The sequence below is a fragment of the Protopterus annectens genome, chromosome 4.part0 (assembly GCF_019279795.1).
Source record: "Protopterus annectens isolate FY-2018-M chromosome 4.part0, PAN1.0, whole genome shotgun sequence".
NCBI lineage: Eukaryota > Metazoa > Chordata > Ceratodontiformes > Protopteridae > Protopterus > Protopterus annectens.
This window is the reverse complement of record NC_056733.1, coordinates 1,814,721,898-1,814,735,358: the sequence shown is the minus strand read 5'-3', so window position 1 is coordinate 1,814,735,358 and position 13,461 is coordinate 1,814,721,898. Positions and strand designations below refer to the sequence as shown.

Below are 13,461 nucleotides of genomic sequence, written 5' to 3'. Positions count from 1 at the left end.
TCAGCGAGGCTCTTCTGTAGGATGTCCACATCATTTGGGGACTTGACTATGGCTCCTAGTTTGTAGTCATCTGTGAACTTCATTAGCCAGAGGCCTTCTGTGTTAGCCTGTACTTCAGAGAAGTAGATACCAAACAGGAGAGGTCCCAGGATGGAACCCTGTGGTACTCCACTTGTCACTGCTTTGAGGTCAGATTTGGAGTCTGCAACTTTTACAGTGTGGGTTCTGTCAGTGAGCCAGTTGGCAACCCACCTTGTGATGTAGGGATTTATACCTAGTTTAGTGAGTTTAGCTATAATTCCAGAATGGGGGATGGTGTTGAAAGCCTTGGCGAGGTCAAGATAGGCTGTGTGTACCACCTTACCCTCATTGACGGCTTTGGTGACTGCCTCAAAGAAGTCAATCAGGTTCAGGAGGCATGATCTGCCTTTCACAAACCAGAACTTGGTGGGATCCAGAGTTTGGAGGTTACATCACATGGTAGTGTATTAAATATCTTGGCCAAATCAAGGTAGGCAGCATATTTGGTGTAACCACTTTCAAACCCCTGAGTGACCTTCTCTAACAAGATTCAGTAGGCAGGACCTGCCCTTTGCAAAGTTAAATTACAGCAAGTCTAGCCTAATCAGGTTTTGGGTTTCATAATTTATGATGTCAGCGATGATGTGCTCCGTGACTTTACACATAAGACTTGTCGGGTTAATGGCTCTATAGTTCTCTGGGTCCATGGTGGGATCACCCTACTGGAGGGGTACTACTACAGTAGTGTACCCGGATTCATGGACATAGCCTTCACCAAGGCTAAGGTTAAACAGTTATTCTAGTATTTGATCATGCATTATTTTTTCAGGAGTTTTGGCCACAGGTAACAGTGGCAACATTCAAAATAAAATAAGTAGAACCAGCATGTATGTTGAATTGACAACACACGTAGACAGAATAGTAGTTGGGGTACTTCAAAGGCGGTCACACGAGCTGTACCACAGATGAGGTGCTGATAATGTAGGAGTATGGGACCAGCATTCATTTAAGCAGCTGCAATGTTGTGGCAGTTTAAATGAATGCTTTGGATATCGGTAACTGCAGCAAAGAGGTTTTGTAAAAGAAACTCTTTGTTATAATTTTTTGTCCTCAACTTGTAAGATTTTTTTTGCCCTCAGCTTCTTTACTATGAAGGTATATAAAAAAACAGCATCATATTATTATAACTACAATATTCTCTGGGATTCAGAAAGGCTTATCACAATGCAGAAGTCTTAACTCAGAAAATGTCTACATTGCAGTATTCCTTTCCAGTTCAGAGACTGGTCTCCAACTATGATTTTCCCCTGGTGGTGTTGGTTTTAGCAAAGAAAACAGTCTTGCTGGGTAAGCAGCATACTAATGCAGCAGTCCAAGGGAGTGGCTAATACTAATTAGCCATGCGTTCTCTCCCATAAATGGCAACAGCTCCAGATTAACTGGGCAGAGTGATGGTGAGAGCCATGGGGTGGTTGTGTGATTTTGTGTGTGTGTGTGGATATTTGTGTATGTTTGTAGGGGCTTGAATGCTGCTGAATTAATGTGTGTACATTCTGTCCTTAAGTCAGTTGGCTATCCATCTTAGTACACAAGTATTTATGTTTGAGCCCATCAATTTATAAACAATCCCATCACATGGTAGGGTATTAAATATCTTGGCCAAATCAAGCTAGGCAGCACATTTGGTGTAACCACTTTCAAACCCCTGAGTGACCTTCTCTAACAAGATTCAGTAGGCAGGACCTACCCTTTGCAAAGCTGAATTACAGCAAATCTAGCCTAATCAGGTTTTGGATGTCATAATTTATGATGTCAGTGATGATGTGCTCCGTGACTTTACACATAAGAATTGTCAGGCTAAAGGCTCTATAGTTCTCTGGGTCCATGGTGGGATCACCCTACTGGAGGGGCACTACTACAGTAGTGTACCAGGATTCATGGACATAGCCTTCGCCAAGGCTAAGGTTAAACAGTTATTCTAGTATTTGGTCATGCATTATTTTGTCAGGAGTTTTGGCCACAAGTAACAGTGGCAACATTCAAAATAAAATAAGTAGAACCAGCATGTATGTTGAATTGACAGCACACGTAGACAGAATAGTAGATGGGGTACTTCAAAGGCGGTCACACGATCTGTACCACAGATGAGGTGCTGATAACGTAGGAGTATGGGACCAGCATTCATTTAAGCAGCTGCAATGTTGTGGCAGCTTAAATGAATGTTTGGATCTCGGTAACTGCAGCAAAGAGGTTTTGTAAAAGAAACTCTTTGTTATAATTTTTTGTCCACAACTTGTAAGATTTTTTTTTGCCCTCGGCTTCTTTGCCATGAAGGTATATAAAAAACAGCATCATATTATTATAACTACAATATTCTCTGGGATTCAGAAAGGCTTATCACAATGCAGAAGTCTTAACTTAGAAAATGTCTACATTGCAGTATTCCTTTCCAGTTCAGAGACTGGTCTCCAACTATGATTTTCCCCTGGTGGTGTTGGTTTTAGCAAAGAAAACAGTCTTGCTGGGTAAGCAGTATACTAATGCAGCAGTCCAGGGGAGTGGCTAATACTAATTAGCCATGTGTTCTCTCTCATAAATGGCAACAGCTCCAGATTAACTGGGCAGAGTGATGGTGAGAACCATGGGGTGGTTGTGTGTCTTTGTGTGTATGTGTGTGGATATTAGTGTGTGTTTGTAGGGGCTTGAATCCTGCTGAATGAATGTGTGTGCATTCTGTCCTTGTCAGTTGGCTATCCATCTTAGTACACAAGTATTTATGTTTGAGCCCATCAATTTATAAACAATCCCACCACATGGTAGGCTATTAAATATCTTGGCCAAATCAAGGTAGGCAGCACATTTGGTGTAACCACTTTCAAACCCCTGAGTGACCTTCTCTAACAAAATTCAGTAGGCAGGACCTGCCCTTTGCAAAGCTGAATTACAGCAAGTCTAGCCTAATCAGGTTTTGGATGTCATAACTTATGATGTCAGTGATGATGTGTTCCGTGACTTTACACATAAGACTTGTCAGGCTAATGGCTCTATAGTTCTCTGGGTCCATGGTGGGCTCACCCTACTGGAGGGGCACTACTACAGTAGTGTACCAGGATTCATGGACATAGCCTTCGCCAAGGCTACGGTTAAACAGTTTGAGGACAGGATCGATGAATGCACATTTAATACTGTTCATCACACAACCCAATATGTTGTTTGGATCCATAAAGGAATTGTTCTTGATCTTTGAGAGTACTTTAAGAACATGCTCCTTACTGATGCCAAAGGTGGGAGATGACTCAGGGATGGTTTGAGGGGATGATAGTTTTACAGGAGAAACTTGCTGCAAACTTGCTTCCTAGTATGCTTGCAATGTCTTTGGGGTTTGAATGACAGGCTTCATTCTGGAATAACTCAGAGCAGAAATGAAAGCAATTTGTTAGTTTTCTGACATAACTGAAGACATTTTGGTTATTCTTTGCTTATGGTGCTAGTTTTAACTCATGTGATGCTTTACTGGAGTTTATAGGTGTTTTCAGATTCCTAGGGAGGTTTTTAATCCTGTTTTGATGCTGAAGGTGCTCTAGCCCTATAAGACAGTTTAATGAGTTTCTTCTTTTTGTTATAGAGTTTGTTTATATTGGTATACCACAATTATGGTATATTTTTGAATTTACCGCCATATTTGGTTTTGGAAGGGACTGCTAGGCATAAATAGGTGTAAAAATCACTTGTGACACTGGCTGCATAACTGGGGTCTTCTGTGGAGCTGACATGGGTAAATGAAGAGATTTCATCATACAGGTTGGCTGTTTCTAAGCCTTTAAAGAATGTGTTTGTAACCAAGGGAGTGGAAGTTTTGAAGGTAAGATAACCGATTATTATTGGACTTTAATGAAGGACCAGCAATGGAAGAGGAGTTATCAGCTGCCAAGTCTGTGAATAATAAGTCAAGAATGTTTACACCCCTGGTTATTTAGAGGACAAGTTGATCTAGGACTTTAGTTTACTTAGTCCAAGAAATGCTGAGCATACCCAATTTTGGAAGTGTAGGTTCTCTAATCAATAGAAGGATTGTTGACGTCACCACAGGTCAAAAATACATTGTTTATATGAATATTTTGAAAGGATATTTCCCTGTTGTACTCCTACAATCCACCACCATTACTGGTGGATTGGAAGGCATGGTAGGCACAAAGCATAGGCACAGAAGGGGGCTCTCTAAGGATTTGAACCATGTCTTGGAAATAACGCATGGCTGAATATGTTCCAAATTCTGAAGTGCCTGAAGGTCAGGCAATTTATTCTTAAGACTCCTAACATTAAGTACAGTCAGTTTAATATCATCCAGAACTGTAGATGTTTATCAGGCTAAGATGTTCATTAGATTCATTCTGTCTAAAAAAGCACAATGGAGGCAGATGGAGCTTGGGCTAATATAAAGAAGTCCTTGAATGAATGAATGATGTATACAGTCTTTTGTAAATCATGTTGGTCTGTTGTTCACTTCATCCCAGGGTGATACATATTGGATCCCTTTGGAATGACACCAGAAACTTAGCCAGTTGTTGAATCCAGTTATCTTTTGCTTGTATCTAGGCATCATTTTAGATGAAAGGAGAATTCCACTCAGAAGCAGTGTCTTACCCTCAGCTGAAGATGGCATGGTAAGCCCCAATATATCCTTCTGCATGTTCTTGAGGGGGGACTACAATCATGTCATAGTAATACTTGCTGGAGGAGAGGATGTTAACTAGTCTGGTTATGTCCACTGTCTTGGCTCCTGAGGCACAAGTGGCTGTCATCATGCCCTTGCCAAGTCTGGTGAGTGTAGAATGTGTGAGCCTACCAATAATAAGGATGTTTCCAATATTTGAATTATGCTTACCAGTCTTGGGAGTGGTTTGCTGTTGGTGCCATGTTGTGTTGATGTGGAGGGATGTACAGTAGTGTAATAAGGGATTTATACTAATAGCTAGTCTTAAGAGTTCAAGGAGGCTTAAGAAGAAACTTTTAGAAAGCATCAACATAAGACAGTTTTGTATTGTTAGCATAATGATGCTATATTTGCATGGGTGGTGATGTGACAGTGCAGTGTTCACTGCAAGTCAGAAACTATGAGAAGGATGCCTCCAAACTAGTTAAGTATTTGCATCTCTCACAGATGGCATCTACAGTTTTAAGTAACAGTTCATTATCAGTGTACATTAGACAGTTTTTACACTGCCCTGACATACAAAGTGCTAGAAGGCTGGCAACAGAAGTGGAGTGAGTTTGCTGCCACTCCATTATTTCTGGTGATGCCCAGTGCTGCTGTGTGGAAAGTACCATGATAGGCATAAAAGGGACTACATCTTGGGGGACTACAGAGATGGTTTTGCAATAGGACTGTTTAGGGGATAGCAACAATGAAATGACAAAGATATCTGGATAGTAGTGTTTACAAGCCAGTAAACCAGACTGTTTTCTCACAGCCATGCCATTTTTCATAACTATTAGTGGCTGTGCACAGCTCACTGCAGTTTGTTTTGGCCAAGAGCATACCTGGTACCTGCTAATTGCAGACAAATATAAAAGCAGGACTATGAAAAAAAAAAACGAATTGCACTTATTACCTTCTAATCAGCAACACCTACATTAGCACTGCACTCAGTGCCGTTCTAAGTGGATCTAGTATCTGTCTGCCTGGGATGACATGATTGACAGACCTCGATGCTTTGCCAGAGATAGCCTGCATCTGTCACACCTGGGCTTCCAAATACAGGCCAAGGCTCTTGCCACCCCTATAGTGCCTTTTTATGCGGTGTTCCAAAGATCAAATTACCACCGTAACAGCTACAAACAAATGCAGTCTGAGGGCCATGCTTCTCAATGCTAGAAGTCTAAATCTCAAAATGCACTCACTTGAAGTACTCCTTAAAATGGAAAATATCAATATTTGTGCTGTAACAGAGACCTGGTTCAAGTCAGCAGAAAGCACCCCTGCACTACCAGGCTATAACTCATTCCACACCTTTCAGCCCCAGAACTTGGACCGAAGCTCCAAAGGCAGTTGTGTTTCCATATTCAGAAAGGATGTGCACACCTCCAGACTGCTAGCCCAACATAATGCAACAGAGATACTTCAGGTGCAGCTAACATTGGGTAAGACAGCGATTCAGGTCGTAGCCTGTTATAGGTCCCCAACCATGTCCCAAGACTCACACTCTACGTTTCTAAACATCCTGGAGAATATTAGGGTCCAATCTAACACTCTCATATTGGGTGACTTCAACTAACCTTCCATTAACTGGGAAAACTACTCATGTACCAATACACTTGCCCAACATTTCCTGGAATTCATTAATTCCAGTGCCCTGGACCAGCTCGTTCTTACCCCCATCCTTGACCTGGTCATTACTAACATGGGTGACCGCTGCTCTACACCAATAGTCAACTCCTCCCTGGTTAGATCTGACCACAAACTAATCACCTTGGAAATCCACATCCCCCCACCCCCACAAAGGTAACCACCATAAAAAACTTCTCCAAAGCTAACTTTGGGCTCCTAAAAATAGAAGTGGCTAACTTCACGGCACCCATGCAAATGGAGAATAGTTGCATGACTGCGAAATCATACAGCAATGCACTGTACGAACACACACAAATGCATGAATCTCACTATACCCAATGGAACCAAGACGGTCTCCTCCAAAAAATTAAAGCCAATCTGGTGGTCCCCTGCCATAAACAAACTCTACAACAGAAGGAAGACATTGATGCAGAATAAGGTGAAGTCCCAAGACTGGAAAACTCCCTTATGAGCCTCAACAAAAAAGTTGAGATCTCTCATCAAATCCACTAAAGCTAGCTATGAAAACAGAATTGCAGCAAATAGTAAAGACAATCACAAGGCCTTCTTTAGTTACATAAAGAATCTCCATGGCAATACCCAGATTTGCTCTGAGCTACTGCACAATAGTACCTCCTATACCGAGCCAACAGATATTGCCAATATACTGGCTGACAGATTCAGTGCCAATTTTACCCCTCCACCCAAAGGACCAATCACAATGCCAGTAGATTGCCAGGCACCCAGTATTACTACTGCACAGGTTAAAACAGCACTGTCCAAGGCCAAGAATACAGCTTCTATGGGACCTGACAATATCCCTGGCTGTGTTCTACATGAACTACAGAGTGAACTGGTACCTCACCCGTGTGCCCTGTTCAATCACAGCCTCACCTCAGGCTTTCTCCCTACTGAATAGCACACTGCTACAGTCATCCCTCAACACAAAGGAGGAGTGACTACAGACCCTGAGAACTATCACCCCATTAGCCTGACAAGTCTGATATGCAAAGCTATGGAACGCATCATCATGGATCTAATAAACAAGGATATAGGGAACCTCCAAACTCTGGATCCCACACAGTTTGGTTTTGTGAAGGATAGATCATGCCTGCTTAACTTGGTTGACTTTTTTGAGCCGATTACCAGAGCTGTGGATGAAGGCAAGGTGGTTCATACAGCCTGCCTTGATCTGGCCAAGGCCTTTGATACTATTCCCCACTCAGGAATCATAGAAAAACTCACTAAGCTAGGTATCAACCCCTATATCACTAGGTGGGTTGCAAACTGGCTCACAGATAGACCCACAGTGTGAAAGTAGCTGCCTTCAAGTCACACTGCCTACTAGTCACTAGTGGAGTCCCACAGGGTTCGGCCCTGGGTTCTCTCCTGTTTGGTATCTACTTCTCTGAAGTCCAGGCCAACACAAAGGGACTCTGGCTGACAAAGTTTACAGATGATTGCAAGTTGGGAGCTATTATTAACTCCCCAAGTGATATTGACATCCTACAGAATGGCCTCACTGAGACCAATGTCTGGTGTCAGAACCATGGCCTCGATGAGTGGATGGGAAATAGAAAATTCACCCTGGGGATAACTCCAGTGGCTCTACTCGACAGAGGCACTGGGAACTAAGGTCGGGTGGCATGATGCCAAGGTTATCCTACGGCTAGGCTTGCAAAGGCCCCATGGCCATTAGCCTAGTACACACCTAAGAACCTATGAACAAATGAGAACCAATGAAAATCAGCTATAAATTCAAGCCAATAGTACTGAACCACCTAGATACAGCAATAATTAGTTTCCTCCCACAAGACTAACTACTGCTCCCTCCAAGATGGCCACCACACCAGGCCAGAAAAGGCTGTTACCAAGCAATTATTAACTGAGAAATCAGATAAAGAAGCAGCTTAAAATCAACAGAACAAGAACATGACTAAGTGAAGTAAAGAAATACAAAAAATGAACTTTCCTAATTTTTTCTCAAATCCAGAAATACTTGTAAGCTTTGCAGTCACAGCATATAGTGAATTTGCAACTTTATATTCATATCATGAAAACAATATAAAATGTATTACTGCAGTTCAAAAGTAAACTGCCACTGTGAAGTCCGCCGTCTTAAAAATAGTCATTAATATATTTGCACAACACTGGCAGAGGAGGCATGATTTTTGTTTACTTCCAACATTCTACTGCAAAATACTTAAACACAAATAGAGCTATATACAGAAACTGACTGCAGAAACTTACAAAAAAACTGTTCTACCTTTGCTGAGCTATATTCAGCATGACGAATAACAAAATGAAAAGTAGTATATTGAAACATTAACTTCATTATTTGAAAAGTAGACATTTTAGGTATTTTCTTCTAAATTGGACTATATGCCACCTGACAATGTATCATTCATGCATAATTATTATTATTATGTAGTTTATGGAGCACAGTGATTATGTTCCTATATTCAAAACAAAGACAAATCAGTTGTGCTAGAGTGGCACGATACCCAATCTTAACAGATGTTAAGCACCCGCTGATTAACTTGTTAAGGTCAGGTCTAGCACTGGGTTCTGCTTGAAATTCATACTAAAAAGGTGTCCCTTCCTCTTACAAACTTAGAAAGTAGCTAGAATCATAGGATGTGTATTCGTCTCAATTTCCTCTGAAGGATATGAATTCTGAAACTCAAATGTATGTCACAATTCAGTGGCTCTGATCCTCTGTGATTTGTCTTAAAAACCATGGACTTTGTGAGGAACAGACCAAACAAATAAAGCAAAAATCTAGACATTGTGTTGAGCGATATGGAAGGTGAGTGTAAATGTAAGTGACTGTTACAATGACAGTGCTCGCTAAGTGAGTAAGTGCTTTATGGTTTTACTATAACTAGTAGTACATGAAGTAAAGGTGAGTATAAATGTAAGTGATGGTGTTACATTGACAGTGCTCGCTAAGTGGGTAAGTGCTTTATGGTTTTGCTATAACTAGTACTACATGAAGCAGAGGTGAGTGTAAATGTAAGTGACTGTGTTACACTGACAGTACTCGCTAAGTGGGTAAGTGCTTTATGGATTTACTATAACTAGTTCTATATGAAGCAGAGGTGAGTGTAAATGTAAGTGACTGTGTTACACTGACAGTACTCGCTAAGTGGGTAAGTGCTTTATGGTTTTACTATAACTAGTACATGAAGCAGAGGTGTGTGTAAATGTAAGTGACTGCTACACTGACAGTGCTCGCTAAGTGGGTAAGTGCTTTATGGTTTTACTATAACTAGTAGTACATAAAGCAGAGGTGAGTGTAAATGTAAGTGACTGCTACACTGACAGTGCTCGCTAAGTGGGTAACTGCTTTATGGTTTTACTATAACTAGTAGTACAGAAAGCAGAGGTGAGTGTAAATGTAAGTGACTGCTACACTGACAGTGCTCGCTAAGTGGGTAAGTGCTTTATTGTTTTACTATAACTAGTAGCACATGAAGTAAAGGTGAGTATAAATGTAAGTGACTGTGTTACACTGACAGTACTCACTAAGTGGTTAAGTGCTTTATGGTTTTACTATAACTAGTTCTACATGAGGCAGAGGTGAGTATAAATATAAGTGACTGTGTTACACTGACAGTACTCGCTAAGTGGGCAAGTGTTTTATGGTTTTACTGTAACTAGTACTACATGAAGCAGATAAAGCTCCATGTACTACAAAAAATTATGATCGGGTCTCTACTCATAATCTTGAATTATGTGCTCGTGACATGGATGCCAAGATGGATTGCTTGGCATCCATGTCTCGAACACAAATAAACAGGTGACCCAATCACAATCTATGATATGATATGTGTATCACCCACTGTGACAGGCCCTTTTTTATAAATATTTTGAACAAAAGAGCTAATAATCATTTTGAAAAATGAAGTCCATACTAGAATATTAACATACTGCCTACATACATTTCTGAGGAGGAACACCATTTGTGAACACATACTATTCTTACTGTTCATCTTTGTCAGCTTAGTAGCCAGCATATGCATGTGAATACCAGTGGACATAAGGCTGGGACAAAAATCAGGATTGTCTTGAAACCCTTCTTGATTAAATCTGAAGCAGCAATACTTAGCAGGATTCATATTTCTTACCATAATTGTTGCTTGCTTTGGGGCCTCTGGAAATACTGCATCAGGAACTGTATTTTCTTTGCAAACTGGAATATTGTTTTCTAAGGAGATGAAAGCAGAAAATCATTTACTGGACTTCATGTTAAGGTGCTTAACTGATTCTTTGACTGAATTTTTTTAAGTCTTGTAATTAGTTGTCAGTCAGTGACTGAATGTATCAGCAGTATGTCTGAATATAAGCAAAGGCAGACTTCAGCTAAACTGGCATATTACAGTAAAATAATATGCAAAGCTGACATCTGAACTGTAGGTTATCTTTCATATCTCAGTATTTTACTGAACATACATTTGTCTGACAAATGCAAGGATGTAATTTAATGTCAACAGTACAGATGGCCACATGGTGGATATGTCGATGGTATGGAATATTGATACAAGTAAGTGGGGTTGGGGGTGTGAGTTAGGGTCAGAATCAGGGATGAGTGAAGGTTGGGTGTTGTGTGTTTGTGCGCAAGTTTCTGTATTTAGGGTAAGGGTTAGGTTAGGAGATAGATATGTTGTTTGTGTTTGTGAATGTTTGTGTGTCTGAGTCTGTCTTGTGTAGTGGCAGTGTTATGGGAAGGTTTTAATGACATTATGGTATAAGGTTAGGGTTAGCACCCATTACTAAGGTGTTGCAGGGGGCTGAGCCCCTAACCTCTTAAGTAATGGATGCTAATCCTAACCCTAATGCTGCCACTTCCCCCAAACCTAACTCTACACCTTAACATCATTAAAATCTTCTCATAATAGTGGCAGTGTTATGAGAAGGTTTTAATGACATCTGAGGCTAATGTTACAAGGGGTTTTAGTTTTAATTTAAGCAGAGAAAATAGTTACCCTCTCTCAATATTATTGTTTTCGGTTATGTTTGTATGATCAAACTTACTTTGTCAGTGTTTTACATTCAACATTAGGGTGGTTCGGTCATACAGAATAGACACAGATATATATATATATATATATATATATATATATATATATATATATATATATATATATATATATATATATATATGTATATATATATATATATATATATATATATATATATATATATGAGAGAGAGCGATATAGATATAGATATATGTATGTATATATGTATATATATATATATATATATATATATGTATATACATTAGATATATATTAGATATATATATATATATATATATTAGACATATGTATATTAGATATATATATATATTAGATATATATTAGATACAGATATATATATATATATATATGTTATATATATATTAGATATAGATATATATATATATATTAGATATATATTAGATATAGATATATATATTAGATATATATTAGCTATATATTAGCTATATATATATATATATATATATAAATATATATATATATATATAATATATATATAGATATATATATTGTATATATATATATATATATATATATATATATATATATATTAGATGTATATTAGATATAGATATATATTAGATGTATATTATATATATATATATATATATATATATATATATATATATATAGATATAGATATATACACACATATATATATATATATATAGATGTATATTAGATATATATATATATATATATATATATATATATATATATATATATATATATTAGATGTATATTAGATATATATATATATATATATATATATATATATATATATATATTAGATGTATATTAGGTATATATATTAGATATAGGGCCGGATTCACGATGGCTTGCACGGAGTCTACGAGTAGAGTAAGACTCCATGCAGCCATCATGTCCGACGAGCGATCCAGGAACAGCCTGTAGGGGCGTGTAAGAGAGATCCTAAAACGTCTCCTACACGGACAGGGCTGGGATATGCAAATTACCTCACTTGCAGCTGAAAGGCATGCAAATGAGGTAAATTTGCGATCCAGGAAGCACAAACCTGTCCGAGTAGGAGACGTGTTAGCTGCAGAAATGTACTCAGTTGACAACTGAGTACCGTTCTGCAAATAGCACAATGGGGCCTTGTCAGCACCAAATAAAGGTTGCATATGGTTGAGGAAGCATGCCAATGGCCAAATATATGGCCATTGGAAAGTTTCCCAGATGCAAAATTAAAATAAAAAGATTTTTTTTCGGCGATTTCCGATGTTTAAGCGTAGCGCAGCGCCGTGCAAACAGGGTGCACTATAAAAATCATAAAATTTGACAATAAAAGCCACAAACGTGGAATTTATGAAAATTGTTAAATGACAATGTAAGGGAATAGCAGGCTGAAGACAACATGGCCACCGAGTAGGGGTTGCTAAGGGGAGAAGCCCAGTCTAAGACATGTAACCAAGCATTAGTAGGCAATCCTATGTAAATGAGTGTTAGGATAGTGAATCACACTTTTACATAGCAAATGAGCACAGTCAGTGGGGTGTAGGAGTAGGATATGGGGAGGAACAGAGTAGGAGATAGGTGACATCACAAGGGGGGTATGTATGAAAGTAGTGAAGCTCATTGGAGCACAGTGGCATGTGTTAGCTGTCAGTTAGATATCATGGAAAGAGGTGTGTCAACAGGTAGGCCAGTTAAAGCCAAGAAATGGAATGTGTATACTGTGAATAACACCAAAGTTTTTTGCTGAGCGGGAATGCGTGTGTGTGCGCGCCTGTAAACTCGAGTAAGACAGAGTGCGTGCGTGGAAGCGTGAGTGCGCATGTTTAAGCTGGAGTAAGCATGTATCAGGCTGTTGGAAGACCTCGGAAAAAAGTTGTAGAACAAAAACTGCAAACCAATGCTCCGGTCCCACCAATAAGCGAACAAGGGCTGAATAATCCACAAAGGTAGAATTGGAACTCACAATTTATTGAATATAAAACAAGGTACACACGATCAACGATGACATAAACGAACAGCAGGATCCATTCAGATGCATAACACAAGAAACGGAGCCCACAACATCAAACGAGACAGTGCGTGACAAAA

General features: G+C 39.2%; 1 protein-coding gene across 1 annotated transcript in view; it reads right to left on the bottom strand.

The window, feature by feature from the left end:
- LOC122800031 overlaps nucleotides 1-13,461 on the bottom strand; it is a 559,475-nt gene that overhangs the window by 107,201 nt on the left and 438,813 nt on the right. Inside the window, exon 4 of the mRNA XM_044069507.1 lies at nucleotides 10,480-10,559. Within this exon, the coding sequence (XP_043925442.1) occupies nucleotides 10,480-10,559 (80 nt within the window). The remainder of the gene's footprint in view (nucleotides 1-10,479; nucleotides 10,560-13,461) is intronic.